The 27132-nt window shown below is 40.6% G+C and overlaps 1 protein-coding gene across 6 annotated transcripts in view; it reads left to right on the forward strand.

Moving 5' to 3' along the window:
• The first annotated feature begins 311 nt into the window (after window positions 1-311).
• Window positions 312-27132, forward strand: part of LOC116939861 (uncharacterized) — a 53019-nt gene continuing 26198 nt past the window's right edge. The window contains exons 1-3 of one of the 6 annotated variants that reach the window (XM_032948787.2): window positions 312-2654; window positions 12873-12915; window positions 20361-20486. In XM_032948787.2, the coding sequence (XP_032804678.2) occupies window positions 2499-2654; window positions 12873-12915; window positions 20361-20486 (325 nt within the window). In that variant the 5' untranslated portion in view covers window positions 312-2498. Of the gene's footprint in view, window positions 2655-2711; window positions 2784-2831; window positions 7499-7909; window positions 12215-12872; window positions 12916-20360; window positions 20487-27132 lie in introns of those variants that run through there. The other 5 variants (XM_032948786.2, XM_032948788.2, XM_032948789.2 and 2 more) reach the window with 5 other exon arrangements.

Here is a 27132-nt window from a genome sequence, read left to right on the forward strand (position 1 = left end):
ATTGGCTCGTTCACTAGATTGACCGGGAACATGTCTGCCAGTAGGAAGTTATCATTGCTCCTTATCCATTTATAGGAAATGGAAGACACACGTTAGCTTGCACTGCACCGTGTATTAGAGTTTTCCGTGTTGTTATACGGCATGCCAGCATGTAAACACATTTAAAGATCTTGTGGTAAATAGATCTAAACAATAGCAATGGAAAGTAAATAGTGCCTGACCTTTACCCCCCACCACCACATCCACCCACCCGTATACCCCCACCCCAAAGGATTGTTGAAGTTGTACCATTAACTCGAGGATGCCAACACAGATGTGCTCTATCCCATGCTTTGTTGTGATGTTATGACACTTCCTGCTTGATTCTTACACGCCATATCGTGCAGATCAGTAAGTAAGCAGGGGATGCCATTACATTCAACATCCTTACTAATTCGAAACCCATAACGTCAATAACATGTGTTACTGCAGTTAGTGATAATTCATTTACGAGCTTCGTGAATAATCGCTTTCAGAACAGCTTCCCTTTGCAATATTCAAATTATCTGCGAAAACCCTTTCGAGTGACAACTACAAATAAGGTGTCTTATAAAAAAAATTCAGTTTGGCCACGCAATGATCTCACCAAATGTCTGTCAACTGACCATCCACCACCCGACATAGCCAAATAAATTAAACTGTCGCGTGCACACGTGTTTAACGAGTACCAAATATTATTGTTCTGGCTCACCGGTGTGTTTAAGAACACTTCACACAACTAAAACGTTGGACTTAGATGTGGTTTTACACTTGAAACTGCACCAGGCGTCTTCAGGAAAATCAAGGAAGTCAGGATAAAATCCGGGAGTTAGAATAACCGTGTCACCTGACACGGCTTTTTAAAGAGGTGTCATGACCTCGAAAATCCACAATGAAACAAAACGTTGGCTGCGGAAACCTCGGTGTTCAGTTAACAAACAGCTGTCTCGTCATTTTTTTGACACGCACATTACTTTAGTTTGCACTACAAACCACAAGCAAATGGACCTGTGAGAGTCAAACACGTTTCAAGGCTTCACTAGTGAAAGAGATGCAAGTAAATTATGGAGGCACAGTCAACAGAAATGCATCTTGTTGTTGTGTCTGACCGCACATTCATGGTGTCGTCTACATTCGTGTTTGTATAACATCCCTGCACTAAACACGAATGAAAGGATGGAAGCTATGGAAACGGATTATGCTGTGGCGGTAAAGCAAGCGCACGTCCACTACAAAGTAGACACTTAAATGTATTGCACGCATTCTATTTTAGTCGTGGTTAATTTATCAAGCCTAGCCGTTACTTCCCCATGCAGTTTAATTTACCCCGTAAATGCGTAATCTTGTTTACGAATTTCCCCCTTGGAAACCCCACCCCCCGTCAGAAAAAACATGGAAAATATGAGGCCATGTACGTACTTAGAGTCGACTTGTTTATACATTTTGATATAAACGAGTCGACTGTCCATTGGAAGGAACGCGAATTGCAATCTGGGAAAGTCGTGTGACTAATGCTCCAAAGGGTGCTAAAATGAAGACAGCTCTCCATTGTTATGAAACGCCCGCATCTTCCAATGAGTCATCCTCCTGAATTCCTCACCACCATCTCCATCGTCATCAAATCATCATCATAAAAAGGTAATTAAAAATAATTATTCTTTACAACCTATTATTTTTTGTACTCATTGCTGTTAAACATTTACCACCCCTGCCACACCCCGTCCCCATGTTCACTCCTACCAGGAACATAACCCCATCTTCCCCATTGGAACAAGGTTTCTGTTCGCGAATTCTACATTCGTAACCCTGGTGGATAGAGAGGGTTTACTGTACAGAGATGTTAAGGGTGGTCTATAGCACTCCCCAGCCTTTGCTCTGCATTGCATAAAAAAATGCTAATCCTGCTTTTACAATTCCTATAATTTTCCAACAAATTGTATTTAAATTTTAGGGCCATACGTGGCCCATCAATACACCGATGTTGCTTAGACAATTTTCATATTAAATAATTTCTCATGACACCTGCATTTATGATACATCGCTGTGTCAATTCAAGGTCTTCTTGCCTTCTCATGAAGCACAGGATTATGTCCGCATTGACCCATGAACACAATTTCTGTCAACGTAACTGCCATGTGAAAAGTCCCCGTCGACATCACGTGTTGACTTTAGTTTCATCCTCAGGCGAGGTGGAGAAACAGAACCGACACAGCTGATGCCACTGCAAGTGCTCAAGTGCCACACATTTTTTGACATTGGTGCTAAATATTGGCGTCCCATGGTCTTGCAAACGTCACAATCCATCCCTCTCATGCACATGAGCTGATCTCATTCAATGCTCCATCTTCACAGTGGTTGTCCTCTCAAGTGTGTTCCATTCTTTAGCTGCCATTCTGTCACCAGTCTCGCCCCATCCGGTCATTTATATCCCTTCTAGTGACCGTGTCCATCCTAAGCCCAATTACTTTCCCTAACGGTCAATGAAAACAAATAACACTTCTTTAGCAGTCAGTGTGATGTTTCTCTGCTGTTTGACTGATTCATGTGCTCTTCTTTCTTTCATTGTAATTCCCAGCGTGCGTCTCTCGACGATTCCTTGTGGAAGCAAGAGGCTTCCTCGAGTTCTGCAATATACAGTAAGTGGGCGGGGAGAGGGAAGAGGGTTTTCCCAAAATTAAATGTGTTGGGAGTTTTAAAGACAATCGACAAAAGGAATAGTATCCGCCCTTCTGCTTGGACATCGGCTACTAAGCGCGCATGAAAAGGTAAGCTCAGTAATAGTTTCTACGAAGCAGGGACACATGTTGGCTAGAGCACGTACAATAAACAAGTTGTGCTTTATTAAGTCTTCAATATGAGAACCACAGTGTGTGAGCAGAACTTTAACTCGCCAAAGCTATATTTACGTGATCTGTTAATGGAGGGTAATTGCCATACCAGGTTTTGTAAAACGTATACTCTTTACTATATTAAAGTACTAACTATAATGACGATTATTAGCATACAGTATATGTATGTACTGTCCATATCTGGCTTTGATAGCTTTTTTTTGGGTTTGTTACGGGAAAAATGCTGATCATTATTCTACATGTAGTTAATTACAGTTGTACTTCTGCATTTTCCCAAAGCGGCGTTTAAAAAAAAAATTGCTTGCACATGAATGCGGTGAAACATTGCGCTTGCACAGCAGTACTATTTTTAGAACAGTCCACAGTATAACGCAATGGTATATTTAGGATGCAGTACTTGGACTACTGTGTCGCGAGTTTGTTTTTGGGCATTCGCTGGTCAGTTGTGTAGGCTAGTTGTTTGGACTCTTTTCAATAGGGCTTTATATGACTGCTGATCATTTGCCAATATGGAGGTGAAGCAAAATATGAATGCCTTTAAACACGCCAGTTGGTCAGTAAAGGTAATGACGAATGCAAACGGTGGTTTATATCAGAGAAGGGTGCGCGATTGTGTCTAATATCGGTGTACGTGTATGCCGTGCGTGTAATTTGACCTTAACGCACTGCTGTGTAATGCACGCAGCTTTACTTTAGTTGAACACATAGGCTTTCGTGACTAATATCATCCATAATATTGTTTTTTTTGGGGTTAGATCGCGTAACGACACATTTATATTTACGTGATCCAACCTAAAAAAAAATCGATATTATGAGCTTTACTTTAGATCACTCAGTCAAAAGAATAAAACTCGTGGCCATTTTTTTTCAGACACCAGCAGGGCATACGAACAACCGCATTACGTATTATTAGCTCTTTCGGTAAAGTCACATTGAAGGGAAACAATAAAATAATAAAATATAGCTTTATTTTCTAGAAGTCCACCCGCCAGTTGTCTAAGGTTAACTGTAACAGTTCAGGAGAGGTCAACATTGCATGATGCAGACCTCATCAGCAGTTAACCATCGGGAATTGGCGCGTGGACTGCCAGGGATTAAATGTCTCAGGATTGGCTGTCGAAACGTCCAGATATGGAATTACTCCGGTTGGAAAAGGAGCATCTTGTTGGCGAGATATTTGCTTGCCAATAATATTATTTTGACATTCCATCGAAATCCCAACCACCATCATAGATGTTTTTTTTTTAAGCGAAATTGACAGAGCAGAATGGGAAGCTTACACACGGCCATGTTCTAGGTCGCATTCACGCTCATTGGGACACGGCCCAGCAACAGGCATCGTCACGATCATCACCATCATCTTCACCACCATTTAATCCATCTTCATCATCGCCATCATCAAGCTATATGCTCTATCATTTCACCATCATCATCAGCTTAATTAATCCATCATTCGCCACGGATTAACAACGTGCATGGCAATGATGGGCCATCTCATGGCATATCACGCAATCACACGGGAACATACGCTAAACCTACACAAACACATACTAAAATACTCACTGGCACTCCTCACATGCCCTGCACCCACCAACAACATACTCCCATTAGGGATTTTTATGCATACTCGATAAAACATTTTTACGACTATTACCGTGCCCACACCCCCACTACGGATAGACAGAGTGAATAATTCAATACTTTCAAGCTCAGTTGGAAAGCACTGGAAGCAAAATATAATGGTCTTCATGAGCGATGATTATCCAAGTGGCCGCTGCAAATTAGACAATGAATCTCAATGGACACTGACCTCGTTAATTAGCATTAACAGATTGACTCAGTTGAAACCGAGCACTGACAATCTCTTCCAACCGCTTAAAATTCCATTCTCGTAATCATGCATTAGATGGTAAAAATTGTATTAGTTTGTGGCGATTTTGCATTTCAGTCGTCCTGACAAGCATGGAAATAAGGGAATTAAATCAGACGTCTGTGAAATTGTCGATATTTTGCATTTCTAAATTTACTGGGTATTCCAATTGTGCTTTTGGCATCATGTGCCAAGAGCGATACATTTGCTTTTGGAACTGATACCAGTGCAAGACCCGGTGTCAGTGAACAACGCCAGAAGGTGATGTCACTGATATAATTCTGCATTAGGCTCAGCATGTCTTTTCATCTATACTTAATGTTCGGTGCATCCCATTCAACTTGATTTTTTTAAAAAAAATTCTCATTGCTGGAATAAGCCTCGTAAAATTATAAATATTTTTTTTTAATCGTAGTTGTGCAATCATTGGTTAACGGGCTGAGATAATCCACTCGCTACAATTAACAATCGGGTACATTCACAGGCCGCTGCCTGGATTCGCGCGCAGAGAGACATAATTGAGAGACATGATTGCATTAGTACCCTGAGCCACCCAATCATTTGAACGGTTATGCTACAGAGTGCAACACATTTTACTTGTCGGCACATGGATTGACATTGCCACACGGGCCCGGCTCCAGATCCTCTCGGATGAGGGTACAGCACAGCTGTTGCGTGGTGGGGGGGGGCACCATGATGAGCCACTGCGTTGAGCTATCATTTGTGGCCAAGTCTCTTTTGAAAAAGAAGCTCAGTGGGCTTTACCTGGTAAAACAATGTTTTTTTTGTGATTTGCTTACCTTTCCAATGCGTTGCTCTTCTATCATGTTTTTTTTATTTGTTGGTGGAAGTTTCTGACCCACTCCAACCGGACATCTTGTGAAAAAGAGCTTCATAGCTCATCGGATTCCTCCAGTATAAATCAAGATTCTGGTTACGATATGATTCTGAACAGTGTTTTTCCACAAAAGACAGCCAACTCGGGTTAGCCAAGGGACATTGGGTCGTGCGGGGCCCACCACAGCATCTGCCCCAGTGTGGATGGACCCTGTTGCCTCTCGTTGAATATATTGAAGTGATTCAAAACTGCCTTGGTACATATTGCGCCTCAAAAATATGTTTTCAATGACCTTGCTATCTTGAAAATGTTACCGAACACAAAATCAAACCTCTTTTACCGTCACGTGTATTTTTTTTCCATTTATAACGCTTAGTAATGTGAAGCCTGATGTCAAGTTACTGCTGGAAGAAAGAATCTCCATGCAGTGTTGGTCATTCGCTTAGTTGAACGTACTGTACAGTGCTGTACTTCATATTGGTCAGTGTGGGTTGGCGGTGCTCTTGACTGATTAAGATATTCATCTTCTTGGTTCTTTCGGTAAAGTCACGTAGAAGGGAAATAATAAAGTAATAAAAATAAAACATTAAAATAAAATTCTCACGACGTTTCGGCCACAACACAAGTAGCCTTCCTCAGGTGAAGAAACAGAACTGTCGGGAAGACAGCGCTTCAATGAACACTGCTAAGCTTGGCAGCGTCTTTTAAGCTGGGTGGGAGGAGCAGAGCGCCTTGACAAAGGCGTTTACATATCAAACAGAAGAATTTAGCATTGAAGTATCTGTGTTAATGTGATAGATTAGCTGGATGTTAAAGTCAGCAATTAGCATGTAACTGGGAGATTAGCATGATGTTAGTGTGAGGGATCAGCATGTAACTGGTCACGGAAGTAGCTATGTTAAAGTCGGAGTTTACGTATCAACAGATGTATTTATTATATTGACGCTAAATAACTGCAACTACCCAACTATCATACAATAAACCGATGTGAAAGAACTAAATATAAACTACATCAATATAATCAATGTACTGAATATATTGTTTATTGCTGGTGTTAGCAGTGGGCAGGAGTCGAACTTAGGTTCACTGAGTTAAGAGCACAGATCGTGAGCCACTTCACCACTGCTCATCACATATATTTAGCAATGCTAAATATGTGTTTGATCAAATATTATAATTGCTAATCTGCTGACAGAGGCATCCGTTCATATAGGCATATTCAGACTGTTACATATTGAACTAGTTGTAGTAGACACTTTATTTTAAAGCTTCCTTTAAACGTGACTTTACCGAAAGAACCAAAGAGTGTGGTTCCTTTAAACTGTACTCCTTCTGGCAAGTGGTACGTTTTAGGGGTTTCTGTATAAGCCGGGAAGTTGCACTATCAATCACTCTTTGAAAGTCCTATTGATTATTTTTGAAGGGTCTAAAACCTGTACAGTCAGCTAAGCTTGGGTTTTTCCTCATTCATATATATTTTACTCTTTGTTGGCTTCACACCAGTGGAGGTGCTCGAGTGTTATCTACAAACTTGCGATTCAAATGTCATGCGTAAGTGACTCAGTTGACGCACATACCCGGAAGGATATGATTTGCATTTCCTGCATTTTGTAGGTGTGGGCTTCTGGTAAGAGTAGGGGTGCTTGGAGCCTGATTACGAACTTTGTGCGTGACATTAGCTTCGTACAGCATTTCACACATCGTCGAGTTATTCGAAAGGACACCCCATACAGTTTTAGCATTTGCTGCGGGCAGTGGTGGCATGCGAAACGAATTCCGCCGTCAAGTTTAGCAAAATTGAAAAACATGTGCTCCACATTCGAAGGAAACTTTTGGTTTTTAACCCAGTCTTCGAAGTGAAAAAGGTATCACTGTGTTATATTTGCTTTTTTTTATGAAAAGGAAGACTTGAAGGAAATTGTGGTAAGAATCATTTTTTTATCGTTTCAAAATTACATTTTTAAGCTTCATGTAAGAAGACTGCGTTTGAAATTTCCTTGTGTGTTGACCGTAAACATTTGCGAGGAATAATAAAAATCCAATTAACACATTTGTAAATTAAAGCTGTGCACAGAATATTGCGTGTTTGTTCCAAGCAAACGTCTGTTAACATGTTTTACAGTGTTTTTCCTGTGAAATGTTTGTTTATTTATCTAAAACCTCATTAAAAGGCTGGGTCATGAGTTTAACAAATAACCCATATGGCCTCGCAGGAATAACATGGCTTTCCGGTCATATGTACTTCATATTTAATCTACTGTAATTGTTGATATTTCAGCATTTGTATGCAGATTGGAAAGCATCTTCGGAAATTATAGTTAGGGTGTTGTCCGTGTTATGCCGAATACACTTTTTTTAGCATTCACATTTAAGTGTTCATGTACTTAATCGTGACAACAATATAAGGCATTAGCATTTCATACCAATCATACATGTACATATGCATATGGAAAGCCTTTTGTCAGTCCACTGCTGGATGAGGCCCTCCCCACGCTGTGCAGTTTGTGGGGTTATTTGGGCATACTTCATGCTGATCATTGTGCGATAATGAAGGTGGGGATCATAGTCGGGGGACATTTTACTGGTAGGAACGAAGTTGTAAACTGAGTGTACCAGCCTGCAATAGATTAATGTGTCCGTCCGTCCGTCCCCTTTCAATACTTTAACGAAGTGAAATATCGTGCTGTTGGGTGTAAAAAAAATTCCAATGTTCCTACCAGCCCACCCTGCAGGGACCTGTTACCGCACTCCCCTCTGTCAAGCTTGATGGGTCACCCATCTGAGCACTGCCCAAGCCCAAACCTGCTTAGGTTTGGAAATCTCACGCGATTGGACGCATTCAGGGTGACTTAGTCGTAGCCTTGATCAATTACTGGATTTCTCAGTTATAGTTTAAAAAAAACTCAATTGAATAGTCAAGATTGCCATGTGATTTGTAAATCCTACAGCGTGCATTGCTGATGTTCTGTACTCGCGCGAATACGATTGAATACAAATTCCCTGAAAACAAATATTTCACCATCATGTGTAAGCAGTTTTGTAAAGTAAAATGTGACAGTGCAGCCATTATTTTGAGTTCTTTTCCAGACCACTGCTTTTGGTCAAGGGGATTGTTTAACTATACACTACCGCACTGGTCATTGTTTGAGTTGAAGGGAGAAGGCCCAACACTGGTTCACATGCCGTTTGACTCTGATGTTATCCGTAGCGAGAAGTCAAATTGAGGTTGACAGGTCTTGTGCTCAGTAGCGTTTGTGCTCACCACTGCACCACTTCTCCACCCCTTTGGCAAGATACCATCACGTGCCCATAATCGTGAATTATGGGGACGTGATAGCAGCTTAACATGTTACGGCTGTGTTCAGAGATTGTTGAAAATTCTCAAAAGTGAGGAGATACATTCTTGGGATTTCTTATCCGAATTCCTGAAATCATGAGGTGAGCAAGAATGAGTTCATGACCGCTTCTGGGTTTGTTTATTTTATGACTGATAGTGGTGTGGGCAAGACCACTTTTAGCCAATCATGAGCATAACCCGAACTATGTATTGAAAACATAAATACTTAAACCTCTTTGTCCAAAGACTTAACCGCATCCGTGGCATTATTTATATATTTATTATCACTATATGACAGCTTATAAAATGTAACACTAACAATGTTTGGTTACTGAAAGAGCAGCTTATGAAAGCAAATATGTAAATAATTATTATAATTAAAGGGTTCAAATTAACAGGGATAGCTTTTCTAAAATAGCTTATAGACATACAAAAATATCTATGTATTGTATCGTAGTTATATACTAAATAGCATATAAATGCAGTGCTGGAATAGTGACTAATTGGCACGTTTTGTTTACATTGCAAACCTTCCTAATTGGCTGTATCGGGTTGTGGTGGGTAAACGGCACATTTATATTTACGCGATCAGACCTCAAAAAACCCTTTATTAAGAACAGCATTCATATGTTTAAATGGTGATTGTAAAAGTCTACCAGCGTTTAATATGAACGATCATAAAGCCTTGTAAAGAGTGTCACCACGCCCGACTGTGGAAGAGGCGGTACACAAACCCTGGTGGTGACCTTGAGCCCGTGGTGTAAGTTTCAGATACATTTAAAAGACGAGTCAAGTTATTGAAATATTCATGACGTTATCTTAAAATTGTACCATTCATTTGTGGGACATCAGCAATTGGGTGTCTTAAGCGGAGACTGGGCCCCATCATAGGATTGTGGTATTTTCTTTGCTGTTTTAGGACTGCCGACGAATATTAATATCTGCCCTATACAGTACTAATTTGAATGGGGAAAAGTTTGACTTTCAACGAGGTATGTTATGCGGGATGACCAGGAATTGGTCGGTTGTATACTGACGATGCTACTACCCAGAAGTGTCCAGGGTTATTTTTTTCAAGTAGCATTTTTGTTAAATAACAAATTGACGTGGTTGAAAGGGGACAAATTGGTTAGAAATAATGGACACCCTCCCACCCCCTCCCCCCTTTGTTCAGTAATATGAGCCATTCTTCAAACAAAACTCATCTTTCGCAATAGCTGGTCATGTTCGGAGGGCTTTTTGTGTGTATGGCAGGAGTTCGATCACTTCTGCATTCTCAATTTCACGCAAGTGAGCAGTGTATTATGGGAAAGTTTATTATATATGCTCTGAAATGCTTGGTGTAAAATCACAATACATTTTTTGTACAGTAATTTTTATTGTATAAAAGTTTGGGAAATATCACACTCAGAAAGGTAAAGTTCAGCCCTGCCATTGCTTGGCCACGCCACTACTTGTGACTTTTCCTCCACGAGAGGGAACTCTGGAGAGCCCCTCGAGAGGGCTGTATGGACGACCAGAGGCAGGATTACCCACAATTCGCCCCACCGCGCATGAACTTTTACCAAACAGACACTGTAACAAAAATATATTTGTATCTCTTCATTTCGGCACTTTATGGGTTTAACATCTTTAGTGAACATAATTCCCGAAGTTTCCGCATGCAGACAATATTTGCTGACAATTTAAATTGATCATTGCATGGACATAATCGGTCTTTGACCAAAGGAATGCGTGAATTTCTCTACTACTTTAATGAGCCAAACGCATCACCTTGGCAATGGGTGACTCTGTTAGGGATACATTCGAGTTACGAATGCTTTATTTATTCTGCAACATTTATAATACATGTTTATGGCACATCTAGGCCTGACAGTGTGGCCTACACAATCAAAAAGCCAACGGTTGTTATTATTGTGGCACTGTATCCTTGTTCATTCCCACACCAACTTTGAAAAGTAATACGATACGTTCTCTGTTTACTTTTAAGGCAGCAGGTTTGTCATGGTGGTCATGGTGTATCACAGAAAACTTGAGATACGTTAGACTAGGCTTCTTCAGATTTGGACTGGCGTCTATACCGGCCATGAAAACCATGAGCATTAAAACTCATGGAGATGCACAGAGAGATAGAGACGCTCGGAGATATACAGAGAGTGACACTGAGATACAGAACGGGTCATGGGCTTACTCGCACAGACACAGAGATATACAAAGACGCGGAGGTACACACGAAAATACAGAGAAGCATGCACACATAAAAAGGCACACGAAGGCAGCGTCACATTATCTTTCTTTTTAATCGGAAATGCTCTACGTATAGTCAGGATGTGGGGGTCACTGGCGCATCTTATTCTCTGATCTTTCCGAGAGTATCGTTCCCCCCACCCCCCACACACACATCGGCCACGAATATCGCTAAATGTGATTGAAATAAAAGTGGAGCATTAGTCACGGTTACAAATGAGAGCTGTTTAAAGGTGAACCCAACCAGCAGGTACCCACCCCAATGACACACCCTTCCCTGCGGAAACCCTGACATACCTGTGACACACGTGTAAACTGAAACAATCATGACATAGCACGCATATTGTCATGAAATGGGCACAATTTTCGATCGAGAAGGAAGAAACGTGGCTCTTAAAGTATCCTCGTAAGGTAGCCTGAACGAGCGAGAGTCTGAACAGGTGAGTCTTGGGCTGCCCCTTGAAGGTGGACAATGATGCCTGGATGCTAAGTATGTGCAGTGGTAGATTTCTTCCAGATGGCTAAGGCAGGACAGTCGTGGTTCTGAGTACGATGGACTAAGTTGTTCAACGTACTCTGCAGGACGTGGCGGTTTGCCGTGGTCAGTGGAGCGAGAGAAGGTTGGGGAGGGCTGGCGGGAGACTTTGAGAGAGAGAGCTGGCGACATGGTAGCGATGTTGCACCGTGTCCTTGATTTGATGGTAGATGCAAGTGGAAGGTTTTTTTTTAGTGAAGCCACGGACTCCGTACGGCCGTGCCTCGTGCCCAGGACAGGTTGTTTTTTAAAGCCGCTGTGTGGTGTGCCGAGGCGTTTTACTTCAGTCCGTGTAAGGATGGCGTTGCGTTAATCAAGGCGAGTGCCAACAACGCTGCGAGCCAGAGTGTTTGCTGCGGCAGTCGTCAACGTTGGGTGGATTTGCCGCAAGGCCCCCTGTTGAGACGGTGATTGCCACATCTTTATTATGCTGAGCACGTGGTTGTCGAGTGAGAATGTGGAATCCAAGGTGATGCCGAGCATTTTCAAATGACTTGAGGGACTAATGGTGGAGCCAGGGGTGAGTCGGTTTTGAAGGAGCGACGCCGTAGTAAGCTGCTCCCTTGTGCCTTGGGAAAAAGCTACGGATTTTTCGGGGTTTATCTTATTTTCATTTATATATAGGCACCTTAACCAAAGGCACTGAATAGAGAATTTAGCAATTTTACATTGAAACGGCGTGATGAGATGAGTTGATGACAAGGATGGTAGTGCATGATGAATATGATGATCATGGGTGAAATAAACGATGGTGAGAGTGATAATGAGTGGTTGCTGTTGAGCGAGTGTGGTGAATGGGTCGGAAAGTTGGGAAGAGGGATCATAGTGTTCGTGCTGGGAAAGGGAGGGGGAAGGGGGGGGGGAGGTTGGATTAGCAAGGGTTAAATAAGTGCGTTTTTAGGGAAGAATGAAAAATAGTTAATGACGCTGATTGTTTGACATGTAGAAGGTCATTTTACCACCAGGGCTGTAAGGTCGATGTACAATTGGCAGGGCTGAGTGGGCCCTGATCGCAGGTTAGAGTATAGTTTAACTGAGTGTCATCAGTACAAGTATTAGCGTGACTCTACGTGACGTCTGGGGATTTGCCTGCAGGGAATAAAACTGTAACTTTGTGCGTATCTTCTGCACTGTGTCAAATTAACGTTATTCTGTTTTTTTCTGTGTGTTTTTTCAAGATGGCTAAAAGGTGTGATCCCATCAAAGATAAATGTCCAAAAGGTACAGTATTATTTCGAGTACTTTGTGAATTGAAACGTCTTTTGATGTGTATCCAGTGGTGGGAAGTAATTGGTGATGCGGTATGTGGTGTTGTATTCAAAATACCAAAGGCAATACCTGTAATTCTGAAATATCGCCTATTATATTTTTCTCTTTGGAATTGATGGACGTGTTGAGTTTGGTTTTGTTTATTGTGCGTGTGCACCACTGCCAATGCAGTAGCATTACCAAATAATTTGGTAGATATAGGTAACACAAAATTTATATAGAGTAAATTAAATGTTCTTCATAAGTTTTAACCGAAAGCTGGATATTGGCACATGTGTACCCAAGGTTAATTGGAATGCATTGAGCTGTTTTAATATTATTTTATTGTATTTCTACATACGTGACTACCGGAAAAACCAATGAGTGATGCATTGAGTTATTGCATTTTGACCGCATATTAAATAAAATAAATGTAGGATCAATGCATTTCAGAAAACCCAAAGAGAGTCATGCGAATGTAAATTGTTTTTCCATCTTATAGCGAATGGCTTCAACGGCTATCCATGAAGGTTAAAACTACGCACGGCGGGGCATAGAATACCTGTACTTTGAGGTGACTCAGAGAGACAAGAAGACACACGTTTATGTCAGGTTGTGACTATCATGCTGAAGAACACAGATGGACTTCAGCACACCATGGTGGTTGGGAGAGAGAGTGTCATAGTAACACAAGTACAGTAAAACCTTGGATTGCGAGCATAATTCGTTCCGGAAACGTGTTTGTAATCCAAAGCACTCGTATATCAGTTGTGATCACGTGACGCTCGGCAGTACAAAGCGTATACGCACTACTACTCGTATTGCAAGACCTCGCTCGTTTATCAAATTAATATTTATTTAAAAATTTTGCTCGTCTTGCAAAACACTCGCAGACCAAGTTACTCGCAATCCAAGGTTTTACTGTAAATATATTTGGGGTGGGCGGGAGGGGGAGTTGTCCAGAAAAGCCTCACCAAGCCTCCAGGGACTCTTTGAGGAAATACCTGCTTTGAGACATTGGGCCCTTTTCTCTCTGTATTTTTGCCAGTGGGGTAAAAAAACCCTGCATTGCTGGAAATACTCAAATTGCGCACAAGATACGGGTGGTCATAAAGTGACTTGCTGTACTGTGTCCTGAAGGGACCTCAATGTCCAGCAGGGGTGGTGTCTCAAGAATCCCACGACTCATCTCCAAATGATCAATCAACCTGTCCTTCAATTTACTGCATCGCAAAGTGTGCGACGCCATGCAAAATGGTATTAATAGGCGCTTGACAATGCGTTAAGTCATTGATTATAATAGATTCTGGCAACATTACACGAAATATTTACAACTTGAAGTAAGCTGTAGAAAGCCACCGTCTATCGGGTATTTGGCCTACTCTTCCACACTGCCCAGAGGTCTTGGAAAAGGGGGAAAACCAAGACTTTGCCCGACCACATGCGGCTAGCCAATCGACGAACTGTGCTTGTGCTCATTTGCACTGCTGGGTAGGACAGAGGAAGGAGGGAATTTAAGCTGTACCGTTGTTTCATCTGATTATGCCGGGAGATCAATTTGAACGGGTGACCTCCGGTTTGCAAGTCCGGTATGCTGACTATTCCACCATGGTAATATTCACACGATTGCTGTTACACGTGAAAAATAGTATTGTATCCGTAAGCAATACATCTGCTCTAATATAAAAAAATAACGCTCAACGTGGTGCCATTGTCTATTTTTACTCAGAGGCAATGACTAAACCTTGTAAAAAAAAAAATTCCCCAACAATCTGCACAATCACCGAATTGGCACACAGTTACTCACTGGTGTGTGACACAGGGGATTCTGGTTTTTAGTCGTTTGGAGTTCTCCATTGTCGATGACAGCCACAGTACCGTACTATACTTCACGCAGAATTTCGAGCCAAGTGTTTAGCCGTTGAGAATATTATGAGGTTCTGTAAATTTTGCTGACGTTACAGAGGAAGTCAAGCTTCACATGAGTAATGCGGTATCTAAATCATTTTCAGATTAACAAAGGACCATCATATTCATCGTCTTTGGTTCTTTCGGTAAAGTCACATAGAATGAGAATAAAATAATAAAATAAAATAAGAATACAATTCTCACGACGTTTCGGCCACAACACAAGTAGCCTTAATAAAGTATTAAAGCTTTCGTGACTGCATAAAATTACTCATTGTTTTTTTCGGTATGTCACGTATGTAGAAATACAATAAAATTATATTAAAACAAAAAAATATTAAAACATTTGTTTTAATATAATTTTATTGTATGTAGAAATACAATAAAATTATATTAAAACAAAAAATTATTAAAACATTTGTTTTAATATAATTTTGTTGTATTTCTACATACGTGACTTTACCGAAAAAAAACAACAAGTAGCCTTCTTTAGGTGAAAGAACAGAACTGTCGGGACGACAGAGCTTGAATGAACGCTGTTAAGATTCGTAGCGTCTTTTAAGCTCGGTGAGAGGCGTGGAGAGCCTTGACAAAGGAGTTTACCTATCAAAGCAGGATAATTTAGCATTGAAATAGCTGAGGGATTAGCTTGTGACAGAAATAGCTGTGTTAAAGTCAAAGTTTACATATCAACAGAGGCATTTAGTATATGGACGCTAAAGGCCTCCAACTACCAACTATCATAAAGTAAACCGATGTGAAAAAACGAAATCTATATTACATCAATATAATAAATGTACTTTATATATTCTTCATTAAGCTGAGCTATTAATCACAAAGCAACTGTGTATACATTACACTATATAATGAATACCATATAGTAAACCAATAAAAAAATATAAGCTCCCTCAATGTTATTTTATTATTTTATTCTCCTTCTACGTGACTTTTCCGAAAGAACCAAAGAAGATGAATCCTTGCAGTCACGAAAGCTTTAAATCGAAATTTAGACCATCATATTGTATGGAACATACTCGCTACACAGTTTCCTCCGCCACAATTGAATCGTCTGGTAAATTGTAAAAAATAAATCACCTTTATTAATGATGCATGAGCACAGAAAAAAGCACAGCGAGTAAAACATTCAAACTTAGCAGGATTAGCACTCTAACCAATATATAATTATCCACGCATCTTCTGGAGTTCAGCCTTATTGGGTTCTTTGTAACAAAAAGAGCTTCATAGCTCATCGGATTCCTCCAGGATAAATACAGATTCTATATTTTTTTATCATCGGTTTGAACCATGCCTATTAAATATCCAACATCTAGGACACAAACGTTTATCATATGAATATAACTTAAAGCACTTTTGCATACCACTGAATAAATAACAAGCATTTAATCAGTTTTATATGAATGTCAAAGTTAATCTCTCAAACATAAGCACCGATTGAATAACAAGCACAGGCATTTTTATCTGAGCAGAACTTCATCGACCTATTGGCTCTCCAGACAAATATCCAGAAGCAAACTCTGGAGGAGTCTAAACCTCATTAACAGTATCATCAGCAGTCAGGCTTGTTAAATATATGCTGCTGGTGTATCAGATGTCATTGGCAAGACGACTGCATTCATGGTGATACTAAAAAGGTGTTAATATCTCGATGTCGACTACCTTGCCTGGTATACACGAGGTCATGGGTTCGATCCCAACACTGACGCCTGTATATTTGAAGTTTGGATGTTCTCCCCGTGGTCGTGTGGATTTTTTTGCTGGTCCACTGGGTTTTCCCTCCACATTTATAAACATCTGTTTCGAGAATTTGGCTGCTATAAATTTCCACATGATTAGCCACTTCATTGGGCTATCATTTGTGGCCCGGTCTCTTCTGAAAAGGACCTATATAGCTAAGTGGGCCTTACCTGGTAAAATAAAAATAGTAACGTTCATAAGTGTCGATATAAACAAAAAAATACTACTTAATAATGAAACTAGAAAAATTAGCTCATCTTAAATGACCATGACAAAATATGCTCTATATGCATCTAGTTACCAATAGTACCTAGTAGAGCACTATAAAAGACTTAGTGCATTCCATACAGTTGGCCAAACACAGAAATTGCCCTGACCCCAATCATAAATACTGTGAGTGAGTAGCAGGGACATTTAAGGGGTGAACTCATCTGGGACGTAAAACATGTCAAGTTGCACGGGGCGAGAAGGATGGCAAGATACGTGGGGAAATTCACTTCGAGTGACTTGAAGGGTAGCGCTCAAGAATGTACCAATAATGGATGGGGTGGTTTTTCATTCGCGGGCTTGCCTGCCTTACCATATGGGGGTGTTCTGATTTTTATCACTCAGTACAATGTTTAATGGAACATAAAGGTTAATTTGGCCAATTGAATTTGATTTAAAAAATATATGTGTACAGGATAATAAGAACATCACAAATCAACACAATTAACTAATTTAGAATTTTAATTCTACCGCAGTACTATTACAGGAAGATTTTAATTAGGATGATGTTAAACTGTCTTGTGATATCACGAGAAGACATATATACAGTACATTACTACGTCGGAAGATTGTACAGCAGCAATGAATCAATAGCCATGAGTCGGCCATGGTTAAATCAGCCTCTCATTTATCCAATTGTGATAGAGTGAAGATCATCATGTGGAGCGACTTGTTCCCCCCATGGGATCGTAAATTCTACAGAACTAGCTAAGGACTGCCTGGGAAGAACACTGACATAAAATAATGCTTTATCAAGGCAACGTGTGAAATATTGTAACACAAATACCCTCATGCTATGCAGAGAATGTCAGTCAGTGTGTGGCACTATGACTATCAAAGGTAGGAGGCTAGTCATGTTCTCCAAAACATTCTGTCTAGACGCCGCCCTCTTATTTTGGTTATTGCGGTTGTGCAGCTTAGCCCTTCGGTGTGTGTCTTGGGAACTCGTGAAGAAGGTCCGCAGCACAACCCACAAACACAACACGGATCTGCGAGTGATCCTGTTCTAAACACATTAATGTGCATATGGCTCAGTCTGCTATCACATAGCTACTCTGTGCAATAATAATAATACATTCATGAATATTGGCTTTTGGAAAGGCTTGCCTACTCTGTACCTGATATCATGATAATGTGTTGCAGTGGAGTGAGTAAAGTTACACTTTTATATGAAGGTTTATCTCGAAGATGTGTATATTTTCAATTTGAACTTCTGAGTTTCATTGTGGTTGGCACACTGTCATCCTGATAATGTCATTAGGTACTGCTGAAATATGCATCTTTCTGTAGATGAGACATCAAACACACTGCAGCATTACTCAGCATGTGTCCATGTCATTGGAGACATTTACAGCAACAATAATAATCACCTCTTTTGACTAAATTATGAATTTTAAAAAACCCCAATGCAGGGTTGAAAAGTCATGCAAAATATATCATGTAAAATAAGAGTTGCTCTCTGCAAGATACAATTTGAAATGACTCAAGAAACATGATATTCATTTGTGTGCTATTAAAGCCTCGTAAATTATGGTGTACTTATCGTAATTTAAGTGCACTAAACATTTTTATTTACAATCACACACCGTATAATAACTACCTTGGATTTGTTCAGAAATTAACCACTTTAATAGGGGCATAATTTTCAAACGATCGAAGGCGTTTTAGCTTGACGCATTGCAATGTGATCAATGGTCGCGTATAGAGGGGGAGTATTGTACTCGTATTAAAGAGCATTCCTAAAAATCAGGTGAAATATTCAGATAGATCCACAATCACATCAAAATCAATGGAAAACAAAGTTGCATTGGCCAAATGTTTGGCATATTTAGATGCCCCATCTTTATACGCTGACAATGCCAAATGGTATTGACCAAACATCCCAATGTAGTACTTTTTGCAAAACAGAAAAGAGACTCGATGAGGCTATCATGGGTAAATAGTTGGAATCGTATATTTGTTATGCGTATATTATGGTTAGCCTTACAGGATGAATGATTGTATGACTTTAAAATGTGCCTGTATTTAATAAATATCATGCAAATAATGCCTGACATTGAGAGTGCCAGGTGGATCAGAGGTCAGACCACTGATCTGGTCCTGGTTAAATGCTGGGTTCGAAGCCAGGAAACTGCCTGCGATTAAACCGGATTCTCAAGTGTTCTTAGTTGATTGATCTCAGGCACCAATTACTGCACAAACAAAAAATATACTCACCACATTAAATGTTGTTCTCCACTTAATTTGGCAAAATTCTGGCCCTAAGAATGTAAACTGTTTGCTTGAATTGTGATGCGACGAAGTTAAATAGCCAACTGGGAAGCGCTGCATCCCCGCTATGTGCCACGTGGGTCACTTGAAGGGATTTCAGTGGTAGCTCTGTCATGTCCACTTTTGCAGGCCGTTTGCTGTCACAAAGGGTTATTTATACCAGTCCGTGAGAGATCCACATTGATCAGTTGTCTCCTGAAGATGCTGGTGGCATAATCGGGATAAAGTTAAGAAAAATACAAAAACATTTATGAAAAAACACTGAAAAAAAATTATTGCATGTTTATAAAATGTACGTCAACTGGTTCGGGGGCTATTTGTGCCACCAGTTTCTGGGTATATGCCGATCTGTATCAAGGTACACGTCAAGGAAATGCCACTTGGTTTGATTGTATTCCACAGACATGCAAATGTGCACAAACAAGCCTAGGGTCAAACATTCTGTCCAGGTTTTTTTCTTCTTCATGAAAACACCAGTGTTTCCTGCCTACCCACAGCAATGCATTGACATATCATACACATTTATTTTTTACCCTTAATGACAAAAATAAACATTGCAATGTCCACACTCATATTTTTTTTCAAACCCTGCTTGTGATTCACTTTCAGTTGTGTCCTTCACTCACAGGCAAATAACATTACAAGAGGGGAGGTTTGTGTTAATTTGTGTCGCTCGAATGAGTTTGGGCTCAATTGTGCATCTGAAAGTATCAAAACTGCTGTGAGTGGTGGAGCTCAAATTATGAACTATACATAATCTGCCATGGTGTAATGTTTAGTACACTCGACTTGCAATCCAGAGGTCACCAGTTCGAACTCCTGGCTCGCCATTGGAACCATTGAAATCCCCCTGTCGCTGTCCACCCAGCAATATAAATGGGTACACCAGAATTAATCTAAGGCTGGTTGCGTGTGTGGTGGGATAAAGTGTGGATACTCTCACCTCTTCCAAGATGTCTGGCTCTCATGGAAGTGTCGGCTACATTTCTCTCTGGAGTGCAGCCCTTTAAAGCTCCCTCTGGTTGATTCCCTTCCGTCAGTAGTGGGTGAGAAATGAATTTTAGGGCTGCACCTTTACCTTATATAAGCAATACAATGAAATACATGCTGAAATCAGAATGTTTACACTTTTAATTGTTTTCGCCATTAAACTGATAACAGATAAACATATAATTATCTGTCAATGTGTTTTGACATGTGTTTTCTTTTTCACCCAGGCTACGTTTTACAAAGTCGCTGCACGACAACCTCAAACGTCAAGTGCTTGCCTTGTCCACCAAACCACTATCTACCATACGAAAATTCAGAGACGAAATGCTGGCTCTGCACATCATGCAACAATGGTGAGCGTGCTTTGTGGCTACACTCAATTGCTTCAATCTCTCGTGCTCACACTCACACATTCATATGTTGGTAACTCTTATTGTAATGTTAGCATGCCACGTTAGTCTAAAGGACGTACAACAACTATTAAACTGCTCTCCTGCAGAATTAAGGGTTGGGTGGTTCTCATCTCGTCTTTATGCCCAAGAGCCAGTGGTGGAAATTCCACATTCCTATGGTGGGCAGTGAGTATATCCATAGGACAACTAATGTTGGCCTCCCCAAAAAAGTGGTACTCATTTTATGGACCCCAGATGGATGAAGGGTTGTCGAAAATTTGCAAGGATATGAATCCGTATTTTTCTGAATGCAAGACACCAATCTATCACTGCACCACGCACTAACCCAGCTCGCCCATTATACAAATTAAGTTGGAAATGACTGGCCTGTTGATAAGAGGGAATATCTGTTTCATTGCACAGGCTAAATTAAAGAATTCAAACCAGCATAGCCACTTGTGAATAAAATTAATTCTCACATGCAACATTGATCCTATCCTTTAAAAAAAAATCACAGTCATTTTGTTATGCCCTTTATTCGGTATATTTTTTGTGATAATGGGATGTGTCCACTATTAAAAGAGCAGGAATGAGCATCGTGTGGCTGTGAGTAAGAGAAACACATTTAAAATTTGTTTTGTGGCTTCATCATCCACGGCGATTCCTAGAGGCGATGTGTGGCTCTGCTGAGTTAAGGCTCAGAAGGAATGTTTTTATTCACTTCGTGACTTAACGCCTTTCGCACAGAAGAGACGCAAATGTGTTAAATACAAATGCATATGAATAAAAGCCTATGCCAGTGCTAATAATATTAAATCAGCACCTTTGAGATTCATGATTGATTTTATAGTTTTAAGTGAAATGGTTGTTTACCATAAAGTTACGTATAAGAAATAAATTACAACATTTATTTATATGTATGCCATTAAAAATACAATAAGGTTTCAAATGGAAAACTGTACGAATGAAATCAATTTTGCTCGACAATATGTTACCTGCAGTTAAATGGAAAATTATCCCATTGAATGGTTTTTCATTATTTATCAGAGGCATTTTTACTTTTCGTAACACGTATATAAAACAAAGCCAAACGAAGTGTACTAATTACTAGCTGTTGAATACAATTATGATCATTAACGTTCGTGCACACACTATCACGTGAGCGCAGATCACAGTGGATTGCATTACTTACAAGTGCTGCTCGGTGTCCCGAAATGGAATTACTCCACGTTGACAGCTGCACAAGTCTACTAAACCAACACGCTCAATATCTCATGCCCCGCAGAGTCTTACGCACACACACACTGGAGTGAAAATCTAATTTCAATGTAAATGTGGTGCACAGTTAGGATCGCTTACCAACCGCGTAAATGCAAATGGAATTTAAATCATTGGAAAAAACGCCAAGTCGAGACACATTTGTTATTATTACACCAATGTCGATAACCACGTGTGAATAGAAATCTGCGTTATGACACAATCTGAGCGCAAGGCTCCCCCAAAGCCCAGCCCCCCACACGGGGCCACTGGCAATGAGAGTGCGTTCCCAGAAATGCTGGGTCTTAGGAGGAGATAAATAGCAGAGCCAAATGTATTCTCGCTCACTCTTAAAATTACGGTATGTAATGAAGTTATTATTAGGAAGACACTGGAGCTATGCACTTTTAAATCTAGAATGAAAACGCATTTCTTTAGAACAGATTTTTTTAGTTTGTTTAGTTTGATGTCCTTCCCCTGCACCTCTGATTAGCATGGTTGGCGACGTACGGTGCAAAAGAAGTCCAATATACATACACACGCGTGTTTTGTAATGGAGGAGTATTTGATAAGTCAAATGTGAAATTTAAATCTCGCACTGATACCGTTTGCTTTTAAAATATGGAGCTGAAGCGCATTAAGCAGGCGCCAAAATGTTTAACTTTGAATTGTATCCCCATACGATACAGAAGCATATGTTCAGTTTGCAGTGACCATGTTCTGCCGCTGCCTATTGCTGCGTCATGCATCGGACCATTCAGCAAACATAATTCCCTGCGATTATGGAATGAATTTTTTTTCAACCAACCCCATTCAAATAAAGCCATGGTTTTCTTTCCAATGACTCAGTACATTTGAATTTTGACGCTTACGTTTTCCTTTTTCAAACCTAGTCATGGCAGCTCAATGGTCAGTGCATTTGGCTTTTGAGTTCAAAGCTCAGGCATAGATTCGTATGAAATATCACGACCCCGAGAATGCATATCAGGAAATGTATCAAGCAAGACCAACATTTGATGTATAATGTGCAGGACATTAACAAATACCATGATGTTGTTAGTAACAGCACACCATTTATGTGCCAGTGTCATGGCCGAATAGTAGAATTACTCGTAATTACTGATTCATCAAATTGCCTCTTCCTGAATGCTTACTCAGACTCGAAACATATGTGCAGAGTCAGGAGGTTGGGGGTGGGAGGCTGCAAGTGTTGATACCCGTATTGAGATGTAATTGTGGACAGCTCAACAGTAGCCCCACCCCGTGTAAGCATCGTCTGCGGTGTGGCACTAACAGTCAACACCGTGTGCGGAAACGTCACAGAGGCCACAGTGTGACAAAACCTCAGATGGTGTAGGCGCATTAATGGGAGACAAATGATCACCGTCACCTGTTTTAACGAGGTACAGACAAACGCGATCGCTCAGGCACTCGCTCTGTGTCACTCGGAGAGGCTCCACGGATTACCCACGAGTGCAAACGCTTCCCCCAGGACTGAAGTCATGCTGTAAGCCGCCAGAGCGAATTCAGAGGTGGGGGTCGTTGGTGTTTTATCTTCAAGCATACCAACCGTAATAGGAAAGCACTTAAGGGTGGCCGTACACAGTTTCTCATATTAAACTAAACATTTTTTTGTTTTATTTGACCAGGTAAGGCCCACTAAGCTATATAGCTCTTTTTTCTGAAGCAACCTGGCCACAAATAATAGCCCAATGAAGTGGCTTATAATGTGGCCATTTATAGCAGCCAAACACTCGAAACGCGTGTTTCTAAATGTGGGAGGGGAAAACCTGGAGGACCTGGAGACAAATCCTCGCTACCACGGGTTGTCCTTCCCCCGCGCCTCCGATGAGCACGGTTGGCGAGAGAAGTTCAACATACATGCAGCAGGCCATGTGAATAATGAACGGTTGACACACTCATGGACGTGTGCCTGCCATGCCGCTTCTTTGTAAGCCATGCAAGACAGGTCAATAACGCCCATTAGGGCTGCACCCGTGCCGCTCACTAATATTCGTGATGTAATGCGCACACTGTGATGAATATTAACGCCATTACCACGAGGCAAATACAACTGTAAACGTAGGGGGAAAATTCCTTCCGCAGGCCTCGCCCAAGGCTGCCTCATTTAAACTGCATTCAGAATCCAAGTGCTGATTTGTGATGCCTTATCAACGAGCTGATGTGACGTCAAACTGTGGCGGGTGAAGCACGCTGCTGGTGTGTGGAGAGGTCACAAAACCGCAATTCAGTGGAAAACACTTTGGTTTCACATTAGCAGCCCACGAATATTGCAGGCGGCCAATTAGAGAAGAGACCATTGTGAACAACAATAACGGTTTCCTGTGGAATTACGGCCCTCCAAATAGGAACTTGGAATTTCCATAAGCTGAAGACCACCACTGCAGATGGTGAAGTACCACTGATGTTATCCTTGACTGAGAATCGAACTCAGACGGCTGGGTTCATTGTGCAGGACATAAGCCGCAGCTCTTACCCTCCCCATCAGAGTAATGTGGAATTTCTACCCCTGTTTCACAGCTGGAAACTTGAGATGACTGACACCCTGAGTGGGAAAGCATTTCGTTATTTTTTATATACAGGATAAAAATGTAAATGTATACTCCGTTGCTTTATAATAATATAATTTTAAAAGTCATAGAATGTATGCATAATAATGTATTTAATATAGTTGTCCTGGAGCTAGTTTTAATTGTATAAATCGAAAACCAGTTAGTTGAAACACACGGTTTAGACAGGTTTCCATTACACTGTAACCCGTGGTGTGTTTGTGCTGGTGTCAACCTGCTTTCATATCGTCTGTGTTGTGTACTTGAGTCGTTTTGTTAAGAAAAAAATACTTTTGTGAAAAAGAAAAGTATTCATCGAAGGATTGGAAATCACAGCACCACTCCATTACAATAAACAAAATACAGTGGCAATTGATGTTTGGATTACATATTGGAGGAATGTGGCATGGACCTACGATTGAGTGACATTCAGCTCTCTGATATTGCCTATGGCCAAATTGTCACTCACACAAGCGTCACACGATATAAATGAGTGTTACAGTGCTTATGGTCGCATGGCATTTCTTATCAGCGAATCGTTTGGCAACGTGCGTAGGCAGTAAGCATAGAGGTGTGACGGGTGGGTTGGACGTGATTAACGAAGCATGAACTTTCCATTTGCGTGTGGAAGCCTACACATCATGCAAATGTCACCTTGCTACATGACTTTGAGTTATGGACGTTTCCACAATACATGAATGGTGAGATGTGACGCAATTGGAAATTCACATGTACGTGTTTCAATAATGTAAACTATTAAGGGCATACGTACACAGTTGACGTGTTTATTGGTTAAATAACAACATGCTAATGTGTTATGGAATTGTTTTCAAACACATCCTTGTAGTAGGAAACCTCAGTTACATGAAGAAAGTCACTGATTATTCCATATCTGTTTGCCATTTAAAGTAAAAAAAGTCTCATCCTCAAAACTAACAACAGTTTAACATATGATATTAATACTAAGAGGCTGCCGTGGTGTTAATGATCAGCACAGCGGACTTGCAATCCAGAAGCCGCTGGTTCAAGCTCCCAGCGGGGCAGTTGGAACAGTGGGAAGGTTTCTGTTACGGAGAGTTTGAATGCCTCAGCGATGCCAATTGCCTTACATCACATCTGACCTTAACCATTCCAATGCCCGGCTGCAGTCTAGCCAAGGGGATCCCAGTGTCAACTGTCCCTGTGTGGGACAGCAGATGCAAAATAGTCTGCCAGTAAGGGGCGATGTTGCTATGTAGTTATTCCTATTTTTAACGTGAATAACTAATGATTCAATATTAGAAGATTATCCCAGGTATAGTCATTACATTAATTTAAGGACACGATATCTGTGTGGATGGAGACTGTGTATTTGCTGCAGTATGCCCGTATATCCATGGCCAATTGGTTGGTGGTGCCAGTCTTCATCGTAACTTACTGGACATCTGTAAAAAAGAGCTTCATAGCTCATCGGATTCCTCCAAGATAAATAAAGATTCTGATTGATTGGTGAGCCTGAGCCAGCGTTAGAATGCCCCGTTCTAGTTAGCACGAAACAACTGTGTTTATTTCAACCACCTCCGATAAAGTGCTACTTGCATTCTAATATTTGCATGTGCTCTTCAGCATTAGAGACGTTGCCTTTTTATGAACATCAAATAATAGCACAAAAGGATTGCACACGTGAGTGAGCAGCTTGAGTGTCATGCTCACGATTGATAGCTTTACTGACGAATTCACAAGTTGCTCGATGATGACTTTTAATGAAGTGCCAACAGCTGAAAAACCTTGGCACAGAGGCCTCACCCACAGTGATTGACATTTGGGAAATTGACATTCAAAGTAAAATGTTGTGGCTGACCCTTTCTCTGCTTGGTTGTTGCTGTGTACAATGCTGGGCTGACATTTCCATAATGAAATGCTTGGCCAGATTCTAACACTGACTTGGCGTTCACTGTACCATGACCTTTAAATATAACCAAATAATATTCTGTTTGCAGAGCATTTAAATTCAATTTCACAATTTCACTGACGTTTCATTATACACGTTTGAAATAATCACTTACATACTGTGTGTATATACGTATTAAAAAGATAGTGTATAATGTCACACTAAGTTATTGTATTTTATACAAACGTGCATGTATTCATAGATTAATGTTTTATGTAAACATCTCAAGGATTTGCCTGAATTTAAACTGCATGTGTGCAATTGTCAGTTTATATGTATGCAATTTGAAGCTTTCCGTATGAAAACCTGCTTAAATGCAACGCCACTTTTGATTACCGTACAGTTATTAATGTCTAGAACTGATTAAATATTGGATGATAGAACATGAAGTCACGTGTTTAGAATTTGCATGTATGCACTTCGTGGATGTGCGATGTTTGAAATCCACAGAACAATATTGACTCAATGACTTAAGGCTATAAATTGGTCACGGAGGTCACTCTGGCCATGTAAATCGTGAATTAGAAAGTCTGAAGTGAAACATTGGCTGATGAAACACGCGAGATAAGGTGCTTCCAGGATTATACCTGTGGAAAAAAACCAGCCCTGCCAATCAGTCCGCAGAGATACACGCACAGACACAGAGATAGCAACACCGAGATAAGGGGATACATGAACACAATCCTTTTTTAAGTTGTGAAACATGGGGTGGGGGTTGCTTTAAGGTTGGGTGGTAGTGGGGGGGGGACCATGCCACCCGATTTAATAGCCTTTATTTTACTTACCATACCACGGCCTTTTGACTAAAACTTACCATTCCAAAATTGTCACCTTACAAAATGAGGTTTCA

This window comes from Petromyzon marinus, chromosome 7 (assembly GCF_048934315.1).
Source record: "Petromyzon marinus isolate PM22_M1 ecotype Great Lakes invasive population chromosome 7, UKy_Petmar_22M1.pri1.0, whole genome shotgun sequence".
Classification (NCBI taxonomy): Eukaryota; Metazoa; Chordata; class Hyperoartia; order Petromyzontiformes; family Petromyzontidae; genus Petromyzon; species Petromyzon marinus.